We start from the raw sequence: 26,360 nt of genomic DNA on the forward strand, positions 1-26,360 counted from the left end.
GAGATGTGGGTGATATTGTTTAATCTGAGAGTTCTTTGCTGTTTCTTTGGATTGTTGTTCGGTTTCCTCACGTTTTGTTGAGATCTGTGTGACCCATGTCTTCCAAGGCTGTATATTTTCTTCTAACTGTCATTTTAAGAAATTATTTCCTGATTGGATGGTGGATGTTTTCAGTGATGAATCGGAATCTAAACGTATGACATTATTGTACAAAACAGGACTCAACAGCTGTCCACCAGAGTTAGGATACAGTTCAGAGGGTTTATTTCAACAAGGAAGATGATGGAGAGGCTTGATAGGCAGGTTGTAGAGGTCTTGGGAGAGTGTGGCAGTTGGAGAGTGGGCGTGCAGGCTAAAAACTAGAGGGTTGAGCAATCAGTCTGGCTGGTAGGGCGAGACCTTGGAGACACGGGACAGTTCAGTTAAAGACAATATGATGGAAATTGGAAATTAACTCATAATAAAAGCAAACATCCGCCATCAAACAAGATGATAGGACAGACTAGCAAAAACCAGAAGGAGCACTGGAGTTGAACTACAGCTAATGATAATCAGCAGGTGGGCGGGCAGGTGGTTGCTCTAGAGCCAAAATTCCCACACCTTCATCACAGGCCAAAGACACAGACAACAAAGGAGAATGAAGACAAAGAGGCAAAAGAAATGGCAAAAACTAAACAGCAATCCAGGCAAAAACAGAGACAAAAAAATTATGAATTTGGATGTCCCATCTCTTCCCAACACAGCGGTCTCTAAATACTGACTCATCACATTTACCAGACATAATCCCTATTTTCATAATAACATTGCATACATTTCTAAGTCTGAAATGTATCAGACAGCATTTACAGCTTACATCAAAGGATTTTCTTAAAAAGTGAAAAGAATGTAAACAAGCCTATGTTCAAATGCTAATGCACTGTCACATTTAACAATATCAATAAAATTCGTAAACTATCAATAAAAATTTAAATTTAAGAATTCTGTTCATAAAAGAACATAAAAAACATACCGAATGAAAGTGAAACCGTTCACGAAAAATATCAGCTTGTCTTCAATTTGATGCGGAGAATAAAAGAGTGGAAAAATGAATGGCAATAAAGAGAAACAGCTGGAGGAACATGTTGCAACCAATTAGGTTAATTGGCAACAGGTCAGTAACATGACTGGGTATATATAAAATTTTTTTTTTTTAAAAGAACAGCATAGGAAGGCAGAATCTGTAAGAAGCAAAAATATCCAGAGGTTCAGCAATTTGCATCTGGAAACTGAGAATTTTGAGAATAATGTTCCTCAATGTAAAGTTGTAAAGACTTTGAATATTCCATCATCTACAGTAGATAATATCATCAAACGATTCCAAGAATCTGGAGACATCTCTGTGCACAGGCATGAAAGACGTGACATAGAACAGACATGACACTGCATGGGCTCAGGAACACGGACAGAAATCATTGTTCATGAACAAATGCCATCCACAAATGCTCCATCATACGAAGAAGAGTCTATATGTAAAACATTATCCAAAAACGCCCCCATCTTCTCTGGGCCAAAGCTCCTTTGAAATGGACTGATGCAAAGTGGAAAATTGTTCTGTGGTCAGATTAATTAAAATGTGAAATTCTTGTGGACGAAGCCGTCCTTCGAACTAAAGGGGAGAGGGACCGTCTGGCTTATTATCAGTGCTCAGTTCTAAAGCCTGCATCTCTGCTGGTGTGGAGGTGCATCAGGGCCTATGGAGCGTGCAACTTGCACATCTGGAAAGGCAATGCAGAAAACACGTTTTAGAGCAGCATAAGCTCCCATCCAGGCACCTTTTTCAAGTAAGGCCTTGCATATTTAAGTGTTAAACAGACTTCACAGCTTGCAAACACTTTGTTTAGCCAGCTAAGACTTTCTCTTCTTCCGCTCATCACTTAGTTTTATTAAAAGAGCAGCCCACAGTTGTTGAGTGTTATTACAGAGTTTAAAGAGTCAGAATTTCTCAATTTCTCAGTTTCTAAAAACTGTCAGCAGTTTGCAATTCCTATGAATTTCTTATGTAATATTACATATGTGCATACCTTTTTTCTCAGGCCTACATCATGCCTCAGGCTACTGATCATGTACTATACCTACAGGCTAGCGCCACTGTTTTGGCTCAGTTTCATTCCATTTCTATATAAAGTAAGAAAAGCGATAAAGGACTTGACATGAGCAAGAAATCTTTAATCTTGAAAGACCACTGGATAATTATTTCTAGGTGGCTAATGAGAAAACTAATTCTAGACAGGAAAAAACACCAAAAAAACATTTAAGGCTTGCTAAATAGTCAATAGATGTCCCACCCTCTGCTGCCCCCTATCAGTAGTAACAGGCCCCGCCCCGCCTACCAACATCCACAGTCGGTGAAGGGAGGCAGGGAGACCGGAGGAACAGGAGCAGGCGGCACAGGGCTCAGCGGCTCCCGCGTTCGTCCGACACTTAACGAGAGCTGCTCCCAGCAGTGGTGGTGATGATGGCGGCGGCTGTAGAGAGAGGAGGTGTCCGGGCCGCTTTCCTGAACCCGAGCAGCGGTGGCGGTGGTGGACCCGCACCAACAGTACTCCCGACCGGAGCGTTCACCGGGGCTGTGGTCCTGGGCTCGGGCTCGGGGAGCATGCCTGTACCCATGAACCTCTTTGCGACCTGGGAGATAGACCGATCATCCCCAAGCTGCGTTCCGAGGTAACTTTAACAATGTCGTGTTGGCATAAACGTCCACACACCGTGGTGTCTACAGATCGCCACAACGTTTGATAAACACCAGCTCTGATAAACAACGCCCTCACTGACTGTAGGAGCCGAGCTGCCACACATTTCCAAAACAGTGCTATATTGCAAGCTAACTAGCAAGGGGGCTAATGCTAAAGCTGCCTAGCAAACAGCACTGGTGTCCGAGTTGCTATGGTGTTTTGTGCGGAATTCATTTTTTTAATACGTTTCTTTTTCTCCTGTTAGACTGCAGTCGGTTGTAATGGCCAGTTTTGAGTGGACAAGTGTACTCCAAATGTTTAGAATGGGTTCAAAGCATTGTACTCCTGTAAACATTTGGTGTGCTCTGTTTTTTTTTTCCCGACCGTTATCATAACTGGCTAACAAAAGTTTAATCAGTTTATCAGTCGGATGGCTTGCGGCTGTTTTGTCGTCAACACCGGGGCTTCCTATCTAAAGTTTCGCAAATGTTGCATGTCTCCGTGGGCCTGTGCTTGGTCAGATTTACGGAACGCTTGCCACCTAATAGCAACATAACTATCTATAAATACAGTGACATGGATGCCATGCGACGCGTAAGTGGCAGGCATCCTTTTCATCCTGTAGCCGCGGCTCAGCGTGTCATGCCTAAGCTCAGCAGCTGGCTGGCCATTTCAATGTGAGAGATCAACAGATTTTTGACGTTCATGATGTGTGAGGTCGCCTCTCCCTCTTTTGACCAAACGTTGAGTGTCCGTACAACAAAAACAGCCACTCAAAGTGTTGACTCAGCAGCTTGTGGAGTTACAAAGTGAATAGTTGTCCCTTTTGTAGATGCAGATGTGCTCTTAACCGCTGCATTGTCCTCATGTTATTGTGATGGCACTTAATAAAGTCGAGTCTAGCAGTGACATTCTGTGCATACTGTGCATTATACCGTCAGTGAGCAGACATGGCTGCCACCTGACCAGGAACCTCTGGGGGCTGTGGGCACATTAATCAGCTTTGACCTAGATCTGCTCCACTCTTTGGGGTGGAAGTGGGCTTGCGAGGGGAAGGTTTCCTCTACTGTCGGTGTGCAAGTGTGCGTTTGCCTGCTGTTGCTTTAGCTGTTGCCAGCATGGGGTTCGTGTGTTTGTACGTGGAAGGCACGGTTAATCTGTTCAACAGATATGGTCATCTTTCAGACCCCCTTTTTTTTTTTTAGCACCGTCCTCTTTAGTCTGTTGCAGCTTACATTTTGAATTCAACAGGGATGAGAATGGACAGAAGTCTGTGGGGCGACAGCATTGCTTTCTCGAGTTTGTGACAGAATTGGTTTGATTTTGTGATTGAACTCAATTCAAGTTCCAAAGTGTAGGTCCTCTCTCGGCCACAGTTAACGACAGTCACGTACTGAAGCTTTAGGAGTTGGTTTTCTGCACTTGGGCGTGCACGTTTCAGATAGTTGCATCCATGATGTTTTAAGACTGGCTCAGGGGCCATGACTATGCATCGGTAGAACATGCCATACATGGTGCATTGATTTCCCATGCCTCGTTCCAGCAGAAAGAGGCCTCTCCATTGGATGGCATACACACTGTGTTGTGGAGGATAATGGATTATTAATGAGGCACACAATAAAGGATTACCACTCATTGTTTTACACGGCGATGTAAGTAGTCTTTCGCTTTGATCTATGAGAGGTTTCATCTGATGTGCGACGGAGTAAAAGTTAGCGAACATAATGATTTATGGCATGATTGTTGGTCTTAAAAGATTTATTGTAATTATTGTTAGATGTGGTGGCTTGTGGGCTTATTATTTCTGCCTTTTGTGTATTTGGAGCTTTTAGACTTGGCTGGTGCGAGAAGTTGTGCATTGAGCCCAGCCCAAGGCCTGTTTTGGGGATTTTGCCTCGGCATTCTTTCAGGGGTTGGGCCATTTTGTGTGCAGCTGTTTGCTCCTCCACAAGCTTTTAACACATGTGGGTGTCCGGCGAAGTGGCACAGGCTCAAATGTGGGTATGGGGCTGTTATCGATTGTCTGTTTTGTTTTGTTTTAAATTGTGATGCTCACACAGCTGATTTTCATCAGTGGATAATAACTCTAAGCCCTGCAGCTTTATGGAAAACCGGACTTTGGGAATATACTTGATCCACACTGGACACACATCAGCTTTTATATATTCTCTGAGCATGACTTTGTGGTCCCTCACAGTTGTAGTTGACTATTGTAGGGAGTAAACCCACATGAATATTTGCTCTTTTGTTCAGAAACAGTCTTGCGCTCACGATCAATTGTTTGTTATTGCAGCATTAGCTTGCTTATACAGTTTTTGTTTTAGAGATGCGTCAATCGATCAGCTGGTGGACGGAATTGGTCGCTTTTTTTTGTCCGGCTGGTCCAGCCAGTCACTTTCAGATTTATCTTTATAGTCTGTGCCGGTCGGATTTACATACAAACGTCGCACAGGGGTTCGAGTCATGTGCGTAGTGACGGTGAAATGACATGTCATCTGCATGGGAGAATGTTGCAAAAACACAAATGGCAACCCTTTGGAGACTTAAAAAGGTGAGCGGCGATGTAAGATTCATCTGAACGAGCCATACGCTGTTGGACAAGCAACACTAATCACTTCTTGCAGCCGGCTGTTGAGTGTGCGGAGGCTGTCTATAAAGTGCAACACAGAAGCAGAGCAGCAGCCCATGCAGTGGGGGAATATACTGCAATTCATTTACAATTACACTACAAAACCTCTCCGGTGCTCCACTCTGAGCTGTTCCATATCTTCAAATCTCATCATCTCATCAATCTCATCTTGAAGGTATGAGGAAATGAAGAAAATCTAAATTGACCAAAATCAGCACTGACAGATCAGACTTAAAAAAAAAAAACAAGAACCTGAAACTGTCACTGGCCGAGAAACTCCCAGCTGGCACATCTTTAGTGTTATTATGAGCCTGTTTCAGTGTTTAACTGGCTTCTACCTGCTAGACGAGTGTTGCCTTAACAAGCTGCCTCTTGGGACAGTTGGACTTGCGTTGTTTTGATTCCAGCACTGCCGTGCCTGCCAGACTGGCACCTTCAGTGTTGTAACAGCCATGTGGCATTGGTTTCACAGCTTATATCTTACATATTTCCTCCATAGAGGTATGCAAAATCTTTGGAGGGGCACTAAGAACACTGACTTATCCCGATTTTTCAACACTCACGCTTTAATCCTTTTCAGACTTGCGGGGGTCTGGAGCCGATCCCAGCTGCTATCGGGTGAGAGGCAGTGTGCACCCTGGACAGGTCTCCCTAGTCTACACCCCCCAACCCCCACCTCCCTCAGCAAATAGCTGACTAGTTCTTTGGTAATGCCGCTGACTTAACTAGAGACAGCTGTGGGATACGTTACATGAGAGAATTCCAGAGATGTTCTCAAATTGCATTTTAAGGATTGATTTAGGACTTCCCTCTGAAAGTTAAGACTCGTTCTGTGTGCGCGGAAATATACACGCAACACACGGGCACTCACTGTGTGAAAAAAGCAAAGTGGAACGAATGTGCCTGCATTCACCAAAACGGTAAGAGTTAATGACTGCAGGACAGCCGAGGGCTCAGGGTCCAGCTGACCTGCCTATATTTGTGGCAAGGCAGGCATTTGTTGTGGAAAGGATGGGGGGTCTTTTCAGGAATGGCACCAATTCAAAGGTCACGGCGGTGCTGTGTTTATTTTCTAACAACAAAGAATGCTCCACACGATGAGACGAGAGGATGGGCTTCTTACCAAGGTCAAAGATCCAGAATAACTAGGATTCGAGAGCTGCTAAGTTTACCTTTGTCACTAAGTTGATGGGAGCAGCCAAGCGGTTTGCTCACATTTGCCGTACGTGCTCATGAGGCTTCACGAGCCCCCCCCCCCAGTGAGCCAAGCATCGTTTCCTCCGTCTTTTTGATTTATGTGAGGAACAAGCTGGCCTTGTTTTCTTGTGAGTGGCAGAGCCGTATCTCAGTGGACTTTAGATGTTTGTTTATTAGTTTTTTTCCTGCACCTAATCTGAACGGTAAATCAAACTGATGTATGCTGTGCATGTCACCATATGAAGGCGATGAACAAACGCAAAGTCAAAATGGGACCGTAGCGACATTGTTATGTCTGCTTTGTTCTAGGCCAATGAACATAAAGCCATCAGCTGGGTTTTTACGTACGCTGCGGTGTCACCATACACTGAAGCTTTAAAAGTGTTTAGGGTGCTGTCCTGTGTCGTCTGCGGTTTTAATCGCTTCCATTTGATCCCTTATTTTCTGTATGTTCTTTGTTAATCCTAAAATTATACAAATAGAGGAGGGTCTGTCTGTTTGATAATATGTCCTCAATTTACCCTTCTACCTCCTCAATAACATTGTCATCTCAAGGCATGGATATTGTTTCTCTTAACAGGGGAGCGGCAGTAATCTGATTTCATAACAGGAAAAGAGGAGCTAGTAATCTGATGCTGCACACACAGACACTGTCGGCTTAATCCTCCGCTTCCTTTTGGAATCATAAACAAGGCCCCATCAGCCATCTCCAGTGCCCTTCAGGACAGCTACACAGCAGCCCATGCCAGTCTGTCATGTTTGCATTAATTGCCTGGCAATAGAATTGGCATCTGATGTCCTTTTTTCATGTACAACAACGGGAAAAATGCCTTATATGACAGGTTGAATGGTTAGTGGAAAATATAATCTTCAGTATTTAGGTAATAAAGGACAAAGTCACCATAAATCCTCACGAAATCAATATGAGAGTACAGAGTAGTCGTGCACAGCCTGGCATGCAACATATTCGGGACATTCGTGCTGGCTCTTGCACTGGCTGATTCACTTTTTTTAAACGGGAGTGGAGACTTTGCCGGGGCAGGTGTGGTGATTTTGTGTATCCACAAACACTGCAGAGCTGCTGTGGAATGGTGCCTGCGGGGGCCCGCCGAGCTGACCAAACAGAGCGGACTGGACTCTTCACAATAGGGGCCACGTCCTCGGCTTATGTTTTTACAGGAAACATGCAGAAACAAATAGTGCTCTGTTGGCTGTTTCATTGAAGTAAGCCCTCATGTCGATGAATCCCTCTTTTTAAAGTCAACTGACATAGTCGTCATTTGCTGTAGCTTTATCGTAGAAGCTGCATTTCAGGGCTTTAAGACCTGTTACTTTAGAAGATACCATACCATGGATCTCTCTTTATATATATGTGTGTGTGTGTGACATTTGTTCTTACTTGGGGCCAGTTTAGAGGAATAAAACCTACATCTTTGGCCTTTCTCAGAATGCTTTTCAGATTTCAGTTAATAACCAGTGTAGTTTCCTTTCATTTCTTGGTATCTTCAAATAAAATCAAGTCCCGACTTGGCCCCGCGCTTCACTGTGCTGTTCACACACTCTGCCAACAGTAGACCAATCAACACCCTCACTCCCGCTTTTCATGCTCACTCCCACTGCCTGAAATGTGTCAAAATTCTCTTGGTTTCCTTCCCTGCTTTCCTGGAGGAGGAATTTCCTTGGGAAACATTTGACATTCCTGGCAACTGGAGAGCTGCCAGTGCAGCCTGGCTCCGGCTGCCTCAGTGCTCTCCACGCTCAGTTGTTGACCAACAACAGGCTCTCTCTGGAAGGGGGGGCAGGATTGGAGCCATTGATTGCCCAACCTGTTGAAAAGTTTTGCTGACCTGGCCTATGCAGTGAGGGCGCGCGCTGAATGCTAATTTTGAGTTCCTCACAAAGGGAAGAAAGGTGTTTTTTTTCCCCCTGCCCGGACCCCAGAGTGAAAGAAAGGCCAGATACTTGTGTGGGCGGAACCTGGGGTCTCAATAAGCAAAGAACTCCAACTTCCTGCACCAGTGAGAGAGAGAGGCGAGGAAACTGTCCTCTGATTTCGGGAGGAACCTGTCAAAATAACCACGCTGGGGACAGTGTGTGTCCTCTTGTCTTTTCTTTCTTGTTCTTGTTCCACTTGCTTCCCACCTCTCCCTTTCAGGCATCTGAGCGGGATGTGGCTGCAGCAGAGCTGTTTACCAGAAACTGTCATTTCGAATACTAAGCACTTGAAAACACAAAACTAGCCTGCTTTTTATGCAGTTACTTGGCCCTTTTACTCGGGACAGTTCCCAGAAATTCCCCTTCCCTTTTTATTTATTTTTCTTTTGGAATCGCTGCCTTTGTTTGGTTGAATAATAGTCAGCGCTTTTGCCTGGGTTGTCTAGTTGGGGACATGACAGTTTTTACAGGGTCAGCTCTCAAATAGCACTGAGCTCGATGTCCTCCTCACTTTGACTAATCACAGATTAAGAAGTCTGAACTGTCTGGAGTCCTTACAGGCACATCTGCTCAATTCATCTACTCCAGATTTTTGCCATCCTCTCACCTCCGGCTCCAAGGAAAACATCCAAGGTTTTTCATTGTTTTTGTGCAATCAAATGACGCTTGGCTCTGGATTGTAATGAAATCAAACGCACAGGCCCTTTAGATCCAACACTGTCCTGGGTGTGTAATAAGAAATCCAGCCTCTTAAGAATTTGGGGAAAGACGAGTGCTTTAAATGCGTTTCATCCAGCCTGCGCTTCAAAGCAATGGGCCGAGCTGGTCTTTGGAAATAAACAAGTAATTGGCTTTGGTAACGCCACTGAATCTCAGATTAGCTTTAACTTACAAAGTAACTTCTCTTACTGCAGCGACCAAGGAAGTGTTGACCCTCGATGTGTCTTTTCAGCCTTTTTTCCACATTGTCTTTCTGAACACGCACTTGTTTTTGAAGCAGTGTCAGCTTAATGAGCCTCACCTCTTACCTTCACTGACCTCTGCATCGCTGACATGAGAACTATTTTTCCTGCGTGGATGGCGAGAAAAGCAAGACCCGTGTACGGAATCTCTGGTGAAGTCCCAACTCCATATACATCCACTCCATTTGTCATTTTAATGTATCGAGCCAGGGAGGGTGAACTGGAAGGAGTTGTCAGCCAGACCATTCACGCTGCCAGTGCTCATTCAGTATTGACATGGCAGGATTACCTGCTCCAGATGTTTTATCTGCATTGTTGAATTTGTTACTTTCAATTAACGATCTTCTCTCCGCAGAAGTCTTAGCGTTTCTTCACGGTCGCTGTCGTAGATAAAGCTGAATGACAGTCTGGTGCTGAGCATCGTGCGTTTATTGATTGCACAATTCCCAGCTCACTGCAGGCATTCTTCCTTTCTGGAACTTTTCTTGTATGTTGCAGGAAAAAAGAAAAAGTTTTGAAACAGAAGCCCAACGATCCTCATTAGCGCTGACAATAGATCCCTGAAGCGTCATTTTTTTTTTCCACACTTGAAGCACCGGTATAACCTCATTAGAAGCATTTCTTCTGGGTTCTCTGGCTGCAGACTTGAGATTCTGGAATCTCTGATCGCTAATGAAAGCAGACAAACTAATTCGGCTGTGGCGGTTATGAGAGTTAAAGGGCAGATTTAATCCCGTCTGATGCTCAGCTGTGGCACCATATGTCAGCATGAAATATGTATAGTGAAACTTAATTAAGCCGCTCGCATAAATGTCAGCGGTTTTTATTTCACCAAAAGACAACTCTCAGACTTATCTCTTCTCTATCGAAAAAGTTGGGAAATGGAGCAAGTATGTTGTCTCAGCTGACCCTTATATTAAAGCTTTCAAAATCAGTCCCGCTTGTATGTGTTAATATCTGCGAGCCGTCTTGACGTCTCATCCCAGAGGTGGAAGGTCGCAGCTTCTCGATGAGGCGACTGCTTTGTCGCATCTAGGGGCTTAACATTTAGAAGTTTCTTGGCACGGACCAAGATGGGGTCTGCTCAGACTTGCCAGGAACTACAGATGTTCAGATGTGTCAAAGCAGAGGTCAGCATCCCCCTCAAAATCCCCCCCACATCTCTTTTATAGCACTTTCATCCTTTCACCATCCAGCCCATTCACAGGTTGCTGTTGTTTTGTTCTTTTAGATGAATCATCCTCTGTGAGTTTTGAAAAGGCGCTTACATAAGCTGTGAACTCCAGACTCCAGCAAACTCGCTGCACTTTCATTTATTTATGCTCTTTTGCACGTGGCGTGTCACAATAAAGCCAAAGCGGTTATGAATCCGCTCGTCATTGAGAACATTTTTTGACTTCACCAAACAAAAGCTGCTTTTGCATCAGCAGTGTTCCTCGCCTTTAAGTAAGGGAACTGTTGCGCTTACTTTCTTGAATATTAGAGTCACTTTTGATTCTAACATTGGACTCCGGGCAGAGACGAGCAGACCGTCCTCCATGACAGGACTTTTAAAGCTTTCAGTCATAACTCACCGTCGATGGCAGTTACAGTTGCCTTACAGACAAACCTACGATTCAATCATTTTTCTGTGTCCTATGGAGATCGCTTCTGTTTTTGTTTGATACCTATTGTTACGGTGTACTTTAGCTAATCTGGTCCTGCTTGTCCACCACAAACGGTGGACTGCTGACGGTTCAGAGCAGAGACAAAAGAGCTGTTAACCGCTGCAGAAACTGCACAAAGGCTGACGGCAACGTACTGTGTTCCTGAAAACTCCCGTCAAATCGCTGAGGTGTGAATGCGACCTGGGGTTTTGTTTTTCTGCTGTCGAGGCTGAAGATGGGAATTGGATGCTAAAGTAATCTGATAGACCTCAGTAGGAGCTTGTGCGTCTGAAGACATTTAGACGGTGACAAACCGAGTGGAGGACCTTTTGTTTGCTGACTTGCAAATCTAGTCTCCGGTGTTGTATTAGCATGTAGGGTAAAGAGCACAATGCTCCTTTGAATTTATGCAGGGATAAGTTGACTTGAAGCTGAAATATAAGGACAGGTCTAGCTGCATTAATCAGCAAGCTTAGCATCAAAAGGTTTTTTTCCCTCTGCCCCATATTTTTCAAAAAGAAATTCATGCAGCGGGCTACTGTCATCATCAGAGAGGAGTCTTTCACCCACATGTGTTGGTGAAAGCTGTGGTTCAGCCTTCACAGAAACCAACTCTTTCTTAAATGACTGCTTGAAGGAGAGCATTGGCTTGAAGCAAATGGAAATATAATCGGCCACTGAACACTAATCGCAACGATTGTCCAAATTTGACGACAGTCCAGCTCACAGCCGCAGAGTTCACAGATAACTGATATTATATACAGCAAGAGGGATGTTTTGTAGCTGAATGCAAAGTGCAAGTGAAAATCTTCTGGAATAAATGGGTTTTTTATCGTGTACCGTTTCCTTTACAGTGCGGTGTCTCTGGCCCCAAAAGTTTTCATTGTGCTGGAACATTTGACCTTTACAGTAGCTGAATGGTAATACGCAGAATCTGTGTGTCCCTCTGGGACTCATGTTTACGTGAACACATCTCTAACAAGCCAAAGATGTGCAGGACTGACCCCAAAAAAATAAAAAAATAGTGTAAATCCAGCCATAGCCATATCAAAAGATGTCCGCTGGAGCACACTAAGCGAATGAAAGCAGGTTTTCCAATCAGAGAGGTCCTGTGGAACATAATATGGGACACATTCAAGATGGTTCCTCATGAACCATGAGATTTGATATTTCCTGTAACAGAAGTGGCCCGGTTTGATACAGTAAGGTGTGCTGTCTGTCTACACCACATTATAAGGACTTTATTTGGCCTCATCAGCTCACCTCTGCCACCTCATTGTGGTTTTTATTTCATGTTGGGTTTGATTACTGGGTACGCTGCATCTGTCATTTTGCTACAGGAGAAATGAACTATTGTTGCAAATATAGAAGACTAAGTGATACTTTGTAAATTCACTCTCAGCCAGCCATGCACAGACTTCTAAATAGACACACAGCATGACGGTTACTTTAAAACTTCTTTGGCACTTCATAAGTCACATTATGAGGGTTACATTCTTACGAGTCTGATATCATATTTAGCTGCTTTTAACCTTTCTGTTCTGTTGCTATCGTGACAACAAAGTTTTGATTCTCGCACACACAGCCGTAGAAATCTGTCTTCGCTTGAACAGCTTCCTCTTGCCCTCTTTGTTTACCCCCTTCCCGCTCTTTTACTGCGACTATGAGAAGATCTCATTCAGGGAATTAAAGCCCTACCAGCATATGGCCATCTGGCACACATAACCAGATATTTGGGGTCGAAAATAGATTTTGCATGCAAGCCTAAGTGCAGGCTAAGCTCTTATGGCACATCCTACTGTGTGAACTTATTAAAGCCACTTCAGCCCTTTAGATTGGTCTGCACGTTGGACTCAAATCAATGTTTCTACCTCCAAATAACCGGCGAATGCTTTCTTGCTTTTTGTTGAAGAGCGTGTCTGCGGGTGGTGTTTGGGTATTGATTTGAAAATGTAGAACTTTCTGTGCTTTTTGTATTTTGATTGAATAAAATATTTAGAAAAAGACAGTAAAACTGCAGTGTTTTGCTGTCTTGGCACAATTTAGTAGATCTCCATTGACTACCCCCCCGCCTTGGACAGGCTCGTCCTTGTGTTTGCTGTAAGTGAATCAAATATTCAGAGGAAGGAGCTTTCAAACTAGCGTACCCTTTATTTGGGCTGAATAATGCATCAAGACATGGACAAATCGCGGTGTTATTAAAGAACAAAGTGCTCTGGCTCTCCTCAGAAAGGAACTTCAGTGCGGAGGAGTTTTTTTTTCGGTTCCCCGTATGTGACCAAGTACCACAGAGTTTACTTAAGAATGCCATGCAGAGCATTATGCTCAAGCATGCTTTATTAAAGGAATGCGACTGCATTCACATCACAGAGAATAGAAGAAATGGAACATTGAAAGCCCTGAAAGCATTGCTTGAAGTCTTTTTTTTTTTTTTTTTTTTCCTCCCCTCAGCAGCATGGAAACCCCTCTGCACATACCAAACATAGACAGTCTCTTTTTCATCCAGCACTTTGTTACATCACTTATCCTCCATCCACCACTTCCCCCTGCTTTGTGCCCCTGACAATTGCTGTGCAGTGATCCGAGGGCACGGAACTGGCAAAATATCAACTAGAATGCTGAGCAGGGAAAAGGATGACAAAAGTCCGTTTCTGTTTAGGCAGCGTATCGTTAAATTCAGCGGGGTTTGGTGCTCTCTGTTTCAAAGCAACCGCATTGCTCTGAGGACCCAAGTCCACTTTTAAGTCTCCGATACGTTGAGATGGTTGTCAGTCGAAGCATCTTCCTCAAGTAGCAACTGCATAACTGCTGCTGATGTCTTTCCAACTGAGACAAATATGCATGAAATAACAAAAAGCTTCCAGCCTGATGACAGCCACTTTGTTGGAGCATCATATCTCAACATAGTCTTTTCATTCTTGGAGCTTTTAGTGTAGCTGCCGTCTCTTTGTAGGCCCTTAAACTCGAGAGTGTTTCTATCACCGGGTTATTTGAGATGCTGCTATCACAGAAATGTCCAGAAATAGCATGACAGTAGCCACGGGTTCTCTTAAATGGAAGCTTCTTTGACTGATGGCTTTGAAAAATGTTGATGTTGTTGGTTCGGGTCCAGACCCCTTCTTTCTTTCTTTTTTTTAAGATGTTGTGATGTAACAACTGCGTTTTGAACATAGTAAGTGGAAAGCACACATTCGACAAAGAGGTATCGATGTGGAAACATTAAAGGCTTAAAAGCCTAGAGATCTACCTTTTTACGATCTTTATGCGAATGGGCTCTTTTTGTTCTGCCTTTGTGACGACTTTTCAAAAAGAAGGAATCCTTTAGAGGAAAAAGCTCTCGGGTTTCAGTGTTCCTGGCTTAAATTTAAATGTTTATTCCCCTCGGATGCTCCAGATCACATAATCCGTCATCAGAACTCGGCCCAAACCTTTGCCCACGGATGTCAAATTTGAGGTTTTAGGTTTAAGTACCTCGCAATGCGAGCGTAATATAAACTGTGGGTGCTGTTACATAAGACGTTTCGAGACAGACATATCCTTTTACCAAAGAGCCAGACTCAAAGCAAGCTTGGTGCCTGGCCAGAAGTCCTCTTTGAGATCTGACTACGGCGTAACCTGTGTGAGGCCCTGTGTGTGTTTAAAGAGAGCCAGCCGTGTCAGCAGAGGGTGAGGTCATCGAGGAGATGACAAAGAGGATTTTCACGGCCCAGAATGTGTGTGGCTTTGTCTTCCACCTCGCTGTCCCCCTTTAATCCATCTCCCACGATTGATTCGGTTTGCTCTGATGTTCCGGAATGGTTTTGATTCAGCTGGTCTAAGTTATTGAGTCTGCATTGATGAGGGGGGGGAACGGAGGTTCTGCTGAGACGCTGCACCATCACTGTTTCCTTTATTCGAGACTGATCAGTACAGCGTAAAAAAAACCAAAAAAAACATACACTCTCCGGTTTAAACTAAATGTTTGCCAATCTTTCTCTATTTTCAGAGGGAAAATATACGGAGCAGCCAAGAAAATCTAACCCTCATTTAACCCACCATCACAGAACTCTTATCTCAAGTCAAATATTTGACCATAGCTGTTACTGTGCTGTCTGATAAGTAGTTTTGTTTGTCCTGGACAGATAAGTGTGAGAATGCTGTGTGATAACCACAGATAAACCATGTTCCAGTACACATTAACTTCAGCATGAGCTGTCAGTTCCCGCTCAAACAATATTGAGCAAATATGATCGGTTTAAGAGTTAGACCAAATACTGAGCGAATGAGTAAATAAAACGATGTTGTGTTGTAAGAGGCAACCGCAATGTAAAGATATATTATCTTTATAGTGTGTTGCTTGCCCGAATGCTTTTCCTCACTTGACACAGTGAGAGGCATTTGCCACCTTCATGATTTAGATTCCATAATATCGCTGCGCCACAGGAAGCCATCTGTTTAATCTAAAAGGCAGAAATGGCACTGTAATCTCATGGCCTTTGCTCTACTTTGAGCGAGTGGGTGACTTGGGCAGACTAATGGGCTTAGATGGAGCGGCACTACAGTTGCTGCTGTAAGTGATGGCATATAGAGTAAACCTATTAGCTTTGCAGTGCTCAGACACCTACCGGGGGCTGCCTGTCAAAGCAGTCACTAACTCTTCATTCCATCCATCGGTCGAATAATTAATTAATTCGAAGTCTTGTTCTTTTTTTTCTTTTCTTTAAAAAGATAATGGGACAAAAAAGGCACACGAAGATAATGCCTTGAAGACTATTTTTATGACACTTTTTAGTTATTTATTGAAAAGAAAAAAGATTTTAGTTGTCAGTTGAGAGTATCGAATGCTTGACAAATGCAAGACTTCACCATTAGACACACTTTGAAGCGCTGATATAGCTGTTCGCTCATTTTGCTTTCGGCTGTAATTGCTGCTCAGACTGATGTGTCCACAATATGATTAAAACCAGCAGAGGACTTGCAGCAGGGATTCCTACATGCATGTGAGGATCAATAAAACCGACTCTTTATCAATGATAACCCAATCAGAGGAGCTTAGCGGGGGGGGGGCGTGTTGGCTTAACCAGCACAGGCACCAAAAATTAAAGAGGGATTTCCCCCACAGGCTCTTATCACCATGGAAACAGACAGAAAATGTATCACTTATCTTTGCTTTCCACCGACTTTTCACAGAAATGTTAGACTAGAGTCGGCCGTACAGATGCTACGCCCACCCAGCCCTCTCTGTGGACTGATGACACTTGTTTTGCCCGGTTTGACACAGCGAGGTGTGCTGTTATCCCAGTCCAGGGTGTCTCTGGGAATGGATGATTAATGCCTCTTTCGAAGGGCTTCTGCAATCACCCGTTTTGATCTGGATTGTGTACCAATGCCCCCGCTGAGAGGAGGGAGACGCCACAGTGTCGTCTAACTTCCTCAAATCAAGACTCAGCACAACCGTGCTGGCAATTGATTTCAAAGTTAACTGAATTATCCTTAACCCAGTGTATGGAAGCTATTTTAGCACAATAATTGGTTTTGCGCAAAACACCTGGTCTGTCACTGAAATGACTGTTTGGGTGGTAAAGCAAATTGGCACTGAGTAAGAGCACAGGGACGACCGGGCACCAGGCCAGGACAGATGGCCATGAGTTTCACTTACAACAAAACACAGTGGCAGGCATGAGCGGAGCTAATGCTTCTGTCTGATAATAAAAAGATCCCTGGTACAGTATGCAACCCCTCAAGTGCTGGCAGCCTTTTTAATTACACGTGAATTAGTGTCTGCAGAGAGACTCTGAGAGCCATCAGTGAAGGAGATGGAGATGTTCTACACCCTCTCTCCAGAAATCTGTGGCCGAGCAAATTAATGCAGTTTACACACAAAGGATCTCTAAGATCTGCAGACTGTCTGTCTGCTGGTTCGCTTTGTTTTTAACTCCATGCTGTTAATTTTGAACAGTCTGCTCAGCAGATGATTGGATGAAGCATCTGTTCACCGGTGTCACAGGTGAACCTCAGCCAATCGGATCAGCGTAGCGCTGGAAGCAGTCGGTCAGTGAATGAGCGCCGTAAGTGTTGACTGTCAACAAGCGTAAAGCCTGACCTCAGCGGCTAAAACGGGATGCTGAGCCGTCTGAACTTCTGTGTTTGGGCTACAAACAAAATAGCTCAGCCAGATGGGCTCTTGTGTGATTGTTATCTCACAAGAACCCAGAGGGGGGTTCAGGTGAACAGAAGCCACCCTAATGACCGTTGTTTGTTCAACAAGTTGTGTTGTGTTGTGTTGTGTGGCATCAGTATGGGTTAGGCAGACAATGTAGTTGTGATTTAAATACATTCGTTGATGAATCTGAAGCGTTTGACATACTCCGTCCGCAACGGTATTGATTCATAAATGGAGCACAGGTTTATTGTCTGTAACATCACCGTTTTCTTTGTGCTTGGATTGAATGAGTCTTTATGAATCACACTCACCTCGCAGGGAGTGCCCGGACAAAGTCACAGAGGAGCGACTGTCAGGGATAATGGTTTATTTGCGTGCCTTTCTTTTCTCTTTTTTTTTTCCCCCTTCTGTTCCACTGTGGCTCGGACTCAACGCGGCTGATTCCAAAAAGGATCGGTAAGAAAAAGTGAGGCGTCTCGACCATGAGGGTCGGTTTTCAGAGGGGAGGGGGCGGCTGCTGGTAAAGGCCACAGTTGGTTGTGGAGCTGTGAAAAGAGGTGTGGAATTAAGTTTTGTGTCACTTGTTTATTTTCCTGTCTTTTTCCTTGGCTTCGGACAGAAGCGTGTCTGCTGGGACCCTCTTAACCTCAGCGACTGTGGAAGGCAGCTCGCGAGCTCTTTGTTGCAAAAAAAAAAAAAGTCTGGTAAACATGTCAAAACAGGTGTTTAAATTTGAATCGTGTGTGAGAATCTGCTTTTTACTTATTTCATCTAATGATAAACGAACGACAGTGAGCCGCATAAGTCTCCGTGGTCGTCAAAAACTGCTGAGCGAAGATGTTTTATGCCACTTTGGCTTGTCAAAACATCTTTGCTCATCATTGAACCCTGACATAGCAGCACTTTAGTGCTTCATCCCTTTAGGAGACGTCACAGATTTTCCCTGAAAATAAAAGTACGTAAAGCTGCGTAAAATAGGGTTTTATGAAGCTACGCTCTGGCTGCAGCACTCAGTGCCCAATTTCAATTTACTGTTCAGATCCAGTTACTTTTTGTTGGACTGTTCGCATCACTCTTTTTAATGTGGCCGATATCAGATTTCAGTGCGAGCGGTTCGGCCGTCGCACGTGTTCCGATTTGTGCGTAAAGACTGAGCTCACATTGCAACATGCTCTCCGTCATTTTCAAATGTTGTAAATGACTTCTGTCACACGCGCAGACTAAAGGAAGCGTGAAGACGGGACCAGAATGAACGTGGCACTAGTAAAGATTGGCTGCGCTGATCCAGCGGGTCACGAAGGTGTGTTTGTTTAAGCTGTGCCAACAAACCATTACCAGCCAATTTCTCTAAATCTCTGCCTTGTTGTTTTTCTCTTGTTTCCTACAGGCTCTGCAGCCTCACGCTGAAAAAGCTGGTTGTCCTCAAAGAACTGGATAAAGAGCTGAACTCTCTGTCTATAGCTGTCAAAATACAGGTGGGTGAGTTAAGCTCCTGTGTGTGATTCGAACAACAGGCCCAGTTGCAAGACGCTCGATGGCACCGTGTTGTAGCCTCGCCTGTGCCTCACCGTCTCTCAGTTCCTTACCGTACGCTGTTAAGCTTAATCGCGTAGCCTCGCCCGATGATGAGACATGCTCCTAATCCTGCTGTTTGATAAAACCCTTCTTAGCGCCACAGAAAGCTCCAGTGCCTCCCATCCACTCAGGTGCTTTAAATGGCACACCGGCGTTACCACTCTAAGCAGGAGCATTAGCACCTTAAGACGGATTGTGCAGCTTGCATTGATTGCTTGTGCATATGTGTGTTGCCTAGTCTCAGCGTATTTATTTAACATTTATCCAGGGCTTTTTTTTTTTTTTTCTTCATCCTGTTTTCCCTACAGGCTTGCAGAGTTCCTGCAAAAAGATACAGTTTCACATAGTTTGTGGTCACTGGTCAGTGGCCCAAAAAAAAAGCAACAAAATTCTCGGATATAGACATGAAAGGTTAAGTTCTAATTCTGTTTTATGTTATTTTTCTTTTCTTTTTCTTTTTCTTTCAGTGTTGTCAGTGCACTCAATGCAATTTTTAACATCCATCCATGCATCCATTTTCTGTACCCACTTAATCTAACTGTCGGGTCGCGGGTGGGGGGGTGGTTGGAGCCTATCCCAGCGGTCATTGGGTGAGAGGCGGGGTACACCCTGGACAAGTCGCCAGCCCATCAAAGGGCCACACAGAGACAAACGCCACAAACAACCACACACACGCTCACTCCTTGAGACAATTTAGAGACACCAATTAACCTAACATGCATGTGGGAGGAAGCCGGAGTACCCGACATCTTCCTCGGTGGCAAATGCTTCACAGGCCCAAACGGGCCAGCTACCGGCCAAATACCTTGTTCAGTTATGGTGTTTTATTTGTTAACAAAATAACTTAATACACTTAATACAAATAACTATTCCTTTGAAAACATTGAATGAATTATTCAGCACAAAATGTTATAAGGGAGGCATGCGAGTTGTTCCAAATTCATTCAGAGACGAGGAAAATAAATGAATCAAATAAAACTGACAGAGGCCTGACATCATGGCGGCACTCCGGGCTAACGTAAAGAGACAGATGCAGCAGATATCTAAATTCAGAGGAATTGTGCCAAGAAGTTAATATAACGCCACGTCCAAAAATTTGCATCATATTGTAAACTAACACTCCTGGTGTCAGTTTGACAGAGAGTGATACTGCATCAGATCTGTTGGAAGCCTGCATGTATCCCCACAGTGAGGCTTCACAGTTTAGAAAAGACGCGCTTAAGTATGTCTAAAATCCGCTGTTTTAGGAACTGCTCCTCAGTTTGCTCTTCAGATCAATTGACACACCTTAACTGTACACGGATACACATACAAGCATATTTCCACGATGTTGTTAGCTAGAATCCAGCTGCTGTAACTTGTGCCTCTGCACCGGAATAGGACTTGTAAATCCTCGTCTTAATCGCATATTTAAATGTGTTTTTAATTTTGGATTATTTTCACTAGCCCATTACATTAGGTGGACAAGAGAACTGAGATGGAGAGATGACACTTTCAGTTTGTGTGTGTGCTTGTTCATTTAATCCTGTGTCCTTTACACTGTACCAAACAGCGCTGTATCCACTTGTTTGGTAGGTTTTATATAAGCCCAAAAGTTAATGTTTTCAATCAGCCTGTCTGACATATTCCCTTCATTAAAGGAAAAAAAATGCCTCGTGTGTGCGTTGCCCAATTGTTGTGAATTTGGTGTGAGGTGCAGCCACCCTGCAGAGATGACGGGCATAGCCATATGTTCACATTTGCTGAACTTCAATACATGTTGTGCTGGCCTTTGTGGGTGCAACAAATCACCGTTGATCCCTGCTAGAAAGCTGAAAGATGAACAGAAAACACAACAGCTGCAGTTGTAGAGAAACACAACAACAAATTGGCCTCATGATAACCAGAGATTAAAAGAAATATTTATATATTTATTTACTTTGTAAAATGTTAGCGTGCAAATAAAGCTTCTAAAGAGAAGCAGCGTGCTTCTAGCTGCATTAATATTGTAACTGGTGGTGCTGTGTAGGATTGTCCTACTTGCAGAGACGAAGTGGTTGATCCTCCATGGACCAATGATGGAGACTGTCTTTACACAATCCTGCCAAGAGCTTTCAAACAACACCCCCCCCCCCCCCAACTACAGCATACAGATTAAAGCAGACAGTGACTCGCATGGGTGTTGTCGGCAGGACAGCAAAATGCTTTTCGTTGACGTGTAGAAAGACACGATTTTCACTCTCAAACTTCAGGTAATTCCTCATTTTTCTGTCTCAGTCTTAAGGCGGTCCCCCTCATTATGAAATCTAATTGGAATTTTATGCAAAACGAGACAACTCTATTTAAAGCGAAACAAATTATCCTCTCTTTGCTGTCATCCTGAAGGAGAATGTTGCCAACCAAGTGTGGCCGTATCCATGAGCTGCTCTGTCTCCGGAGCGTGAAATCTCCCCATTTCTGCTGAGCTGCCCTGAGGACAGCCGGTTAGAGCTCGGCTCTGCACAGCTCCGGAACTGGAGCATTAAATGCAATTTCCAGCAGATTTGGTGAGGGAGAACACAGACGCTGAAGGGATAAAGAAACAAGCGGGCAAAGATGACAGGAATAGCAAGGTCTTGTTTTCACGCGGCGGATGACAGAGCTTCATTTACCTCGTGTTATTGGTAGCCTGTTCGGCACCGTCGGAGGCTGTGAGTTTCTCTCTCTTGGGCTCATCACATTAAGGGGCCTGCACACACACGCACAAGCCTTGTAATGGCTAACCAATCAGATGGCCTCCCAAACCACAACGGTAGGAATGATGAGATTGCAGTTTAGTTTCCTTGGAGATGATCTTCAGTCTCTCACCCAGGAGACTGTTGTGTCTCTTCTAGTAACTCAGGCCAACCTTTGAAAATTTCCGCACGTCTCTATGTGGAGTTCTCCGGCACATTCACTACATGAGTATGCTTTTATTGTGCAGTTGCCTGTGACTGTAGCCAAACATTAGCGTCAGCTGGATTACGAGAGGAAAGGCACGCAATTCTCACTTCAGTGGAAGCTGAAGTTTGCAGTACGCTGAAATATGATCCAATTACATGTCTATGAACGTCTGCATCAGTGTGTGGCAGGTGAAGGCAGAAGCCTCAAAACCTCTTTAAAGCCTTTTTGATACAATTGCAAATAAGCCTCTCCCCAACCTGAAGTCACTTCCTGTCATACGATGTCTGATGTGAGAAAGGGATCCACCCCCCCCCCCCCCCCAACCCCCAACCCTGCCAGTCCCCCACCAAATCTGGCCCCAGACACAGCAGAGAAATTGTAACAGTGGAGAGAGCATGGGTAAAAGGGGGCCAAAGGACATTCAGTGCAAGGTTTTCTTGCCAAGGCTCTGTATTGTTAATGCATGTCATGCAGTTTCAGAGAGCTTGTTTTTTCTTTTTTTATTCATTGTACTAGTCACTGAGCATGAGAAAAGCCTGTGTACAAGGCCTCTTTGTGGAACTTTGGTTAGTTACATGGTCAGACTCAGAAATTTTCCCTTTTTTTTAAATTTTTTTAATTAGTATACAAAACAAGAGCTGCAGCTACTGTCAGGCTCCTCTAAGCATGTCCCACTGCGGAGCATTTTGAAGCATTATGTTGGATAGAAAATGCTTACTACAGCTGGATGGTTCTAGGTGAATATTCTTTATCCCCATGTCACCTTCAGCACTTTCAGGTTTTGTTCCCATTCTCGAGCATTACGTGTCACTCGTTACATCTTTAACTCCTGACATTGCAGTAAAATGCTCTTTGGAAGATGTCCTCTCTTTTTCTGAGGGACACTTCAATAGTTATGCTACAGTAATGAGTTTTCTGAGTTTTGCATACTTGTATGGGAAGTTTAAAAAAAAAAAAAAAAAGTAAATTTTTGTTCCAAAATGTGAATCAGTTTGCAGATGAAGCACTTTAACAGGATGAAACACAAGTCCTAACAAAACGTGGACTCTCACGCCACTTTTTCGCACCAGTGCAGGGTGCAGAGTTTGCAGGTCACCTGACCTGAAGATTTTTGCAGTGTAAGATGAACTGTCTGGTGTTGATTTCTTAGCACACACCCCGCTGTGTTACTCGGTATCTTTTACATGATTTGGCAGCCGCGATGACACAGGGATCCAATGTCTTATCCATTGCATCAAACTGCTCAAGGGTTTATCCCAAGGGGAGTCTTACTCAGTTTTATTGGTAGGTATGGCAGATACCTGGAAGAAGTTTTGATGACTTCTAAGTCCGTGGTGCTGTGGCGTTGCCAGAAGTGTTGCACAACAGATGTCTGTCTTCAGCTCTCACAGCGAGACATAAAATCATGAGACCAAGACTTGAGAAGTTGTTTGCATCCTCTTACTTCCCTCTTCCAAGATTAGAACAGGAAGAAGAAGAAGAATCACTGTTGAGGAATAAATCTCTTGAAACTTGACAGTGAGCATGATAGACTTTAATCCGTCCATGTGAGGGAAGCATGCTGAAGGATAAAACGGGTCATTTGGGGGCACACTGTGTGGTGTTGACTTTCTATTTTAAAGAGACCACCACAACCTGCAGCATTTAAATCCCTGAACAACTTTGTGCCTGCACCTAGAATTATCTGAGGCGATGAGTCGTTCTCACACAGAATAACAAGCATTAGATAATGACTCAAACCATCACTGTTAATTTCCCGCAAAGACTGTCCGCAACAATCTACGTTTATCGGTGCATTTAGGGTTAGGGGTTTAATTATGCTCATATGGCATATTCCTTTTAAAAGGTGCCATTTAGAATCCTAACCACTTGTTTCTAAGATGTCATGGTTTGGCCTCTTCCGGATTTAAATCACACATAGGTTTCTTTCACTTCTGCATATCTGTTCTACAGTCTTCATCAAAAACTGCTTCTCTAGAAAGCACGTAGAGGACTGTTTGTTCTTGCCTGCCTTAAGGTGTGAACCTACATAAATGTGTGAATGTGGAGCAGGCTGTTACTAAAACAAGGCTCGCACACTCAGTCCCTGTTGTCTGGATAGACATTCCTGTAAGAAACAACAAAGATGTGCGATATGTCTCGATTCGTTTTATTCCACTGGGAGCATATTGAATTTGAAGTTGCCCTCGTCTTTCCACCTGTACATTTTTCATTTTATCGCACATTACAATTTCTTTTGGGTGCATTTGCTTTCAAAGAAGGATATGTATAATATCGTGTTGAGCCACACCTTCTTTCTACATATTGTTCATTCAAGGAGCCGGTCTTTCTTGTAGCCCAACTCAGGGGATCATTGAGTGTTGTTGCTGCACAGAGCAAAGAACTTCAAGAATATTTTTTGTATTTATGATTTTTTTTAGGTGCTTTGTTGCTAACAGCCTGTTGCAAAGACATTTCATTTGATCCCTCTTTAGTTGCATCTATGAAATAAGCCACGGACAGGCTAAAAATCGTGCAAAGATGTTCAAGTAACTGTAAACTTGACATTTGTGCGTGGTGTGCAGTTTTTCTGGAAAACAATTTAAGGGGAACTGGACAAGTGGAGAACAAAAGAAGAAACTATATCCAGCCGATGAACAGTATCTGAAGGGAGACTTCCTCAAGAAATAGGTAAAAATCCAACAGAGACCTGACCTGAGTGAGCCATCCGGTCCTTCATTTGATCCGTCTACTGTTCACTGAAGCCTCACCAGAAATGGTTTCCGTAGCAGGGTGGATGTCAAGAGGCCTTTCTTAAGGAACAGAAACCGGGAGAAAAAGCTGAGCTATGCCAAATGACAAGAAATTTCAAGTAAATCGATGGCAACAGCTCTTACGGAGTGAGGAATCCTCCCCAGAGCTCAGACCTCAACATTAATGAAGCGGTGTGGGATCATTTAAACAAGGAGCGGTACAAGAGGCAGCCGGCATCCAAAAGGGAGCTTTGGAATGTCCTTCAAGAAGCCTGGAGAACTATTCCCGAACTATTTCCTATTTTAAGAAATTACAAGAAAACCTGAAACTAAGGAGCATCTTTGTTTTCTCTTCTTAAATCTCTTGATCTTAAATATTTAAGTTTGCCAAAATGTACAGTTGTACAATGAACAGTTCAACGTCAAACTAGCTTTTGCGTACAGCGTTTGCGTGCTTGCAGTGAAACTTCGCTTTGCTTTTTCTTCCAGGGTTCAAAGCGTCTTTTGAGATCCAATGAGTATGTCCTTCCTCCCAGTGGACTGATGGAGACCGACCTGGAGCTCACATTCTCACTACAGGCAAGCACTCTGACATCATGCTGTTAATTCTCACACAGATGTGCCAGTCACTTGACAGGCGAGATTGCTCAGAAGCCATTATCCACCCAGGTGCCCAGCCTTAAGAGTTTCAGCGTTAACTTCTCTTTCATACAGACGTACTTGCAGCATGTAACAGATTTAATCAGGTCATCTGGTAATGTTAACGTGTGTCGCAGATAAGCATGTGTGTATTTTGTGTCCGTGTTTTAAGTGAATGTGTCATGCAGTTAGTTCTTTTGTTATATTTGTGAACCACGCAAGCTAGACAGGTTTGTCCTGAGACTAGCTTGAGTTACAAAGCAGCTGCCATGGACAGTTGGTGCTGCTCCTCTTGTTTACATTATGTGTTTTGTGTTCATCGGCAGATTTAACAGGCTGATGTGACCAAGAGCTACACACAGTGCACCACTCACTGAGTGTTTCCTTGTCTTCTTTGAACTCTGACATTGTGTTTGTGTCCGTACTGCTTTTACAACCACCGATGACCTGCATGTATGCCATTGTTTGGCAATGTATTCGTTTCACAGAAGGTGAATAATCTGAGCAGATGTGTGAGAACTAAAGTTCCACATAAAGTGAAACAGCTGCTGAGTGAACCCTTAAAAAAAAAAGAGAAAAAGAAAAAAAGACTTTATTAGACATGAAGGTTGAAGCGGTGAGTTTGCACTAACTCGTAAAAGCTGAACTTACAAGGCAATATTTTGAAAACATTGTAGAGCTAAGGGGTAAGAAAATTTAATAGAAAGACCAAGACCAGAAAGTCAGACACAACGTGTTTCTAGAGGAAAACGACTACTTTCTGACTACAGATTTTGACATGGGAAGGATGCGTGTTTGTAGAATGTGGGGAAATTCATGGGCTCGAGTCCTGAGCCAAATTTCGACCTCAGGAACCTTGGAACCTTGGGAGGGTCCTACTGCCTGCGCCACAGGGAGCAGAGTCTGATAAAAGTACCTGGAGATATGGTCCCGGTCAGGCGTTTTTACTTTCAGTGTATGCTGTTATTTCTAAAACTTAGTTAATTTAAGGAGGAGAGAAAGTGCACCTGTGGTTGTCAAGCCAACAGGAGAATGAATGGGGAGAGGCAGAAGAAAAGCAGTGAATCAGAGATATTGGGATTGTTTTAGAATACATCCCACAGCACAGCCATGAAGGATGGTGCCGCGTTGCCATTTTTGTACGATTGATGCTGAAGCTCACTTCCATCTGTTCATTTCTGTCCATGTGCTCCTCAGAGGCAGAGGTGCAGCGAGGATTGTTTTTTCATGTCAGTGGACTAATTTGTTTAATTATTTACGTAACTTGCATTGGAGACAGCATTTGAATCTT

The 26,360-nt window shown here is 43.8% G+C and overlaps 1 protein-coding gene and 1 long non-coding RNA gene across 3 annotated transcripts in view; one reads left to right on the plus strand and one right to left on the minus strand.

The window, feature by feature from the left end:
- Positions 1-202: 202 nt before the first annotated feature.
- Positions 203-2,442, minus strand: LOC140313267 (uncharacterized). The gene is made up of 3 exons (XR_011917028.1): positions 2,370-2,442; positions 2,061-2,154; positions 203-399 (listed from the first exon to the last, which is right to left on the minus strand). It is a non-coding gene; the product is annotated as an uncharacterized lncRNA (long non-coding RNA).
- Positions 2,443-2,491: 49 nt separating this feature from the next.
- LOC140313263 (phosphofurin acidic cluster sorting protein 2) overlaps positions 2,492-26,360 on the plus strand; it is a 43,288-nt gene continuing 19,419 nt past the window's right edge. For both annotated transcript variants that reach the window (XM_072391301.1, XM_072391302.1), the window contains exons 1-3: positions 2,492-2,703; positions 18,610-18,697; positions 24,920-25,009. In XM_072391301.1, coding sequence (XP_072247402.1) covers positions 2,492-2,703; positions 18,610-18,697; positions 24,920-25,009 — 390 coding nt within the window. The remainder of the gene's footprint in view (positions 2,704-18,609; positions 18,698-24,919; positions 25,010-26,360) is intronic.

This window comes from Leuresthes tenuis, unplaced genomic scaffold (assembly GCF_036924035.1).
Source record: "Leuresthes tenuis unplaced genomic scaffold, fLeuTen1.0.hap1 SCAF_8, whole genome shotgun sequence".
Lineage (NCBI taxonomy): Eukaryota > Metazoa > Chordata > Actinopteri > Atheriniformes > Atherinopsidae > Leuresthes > Leuresthes tenuis.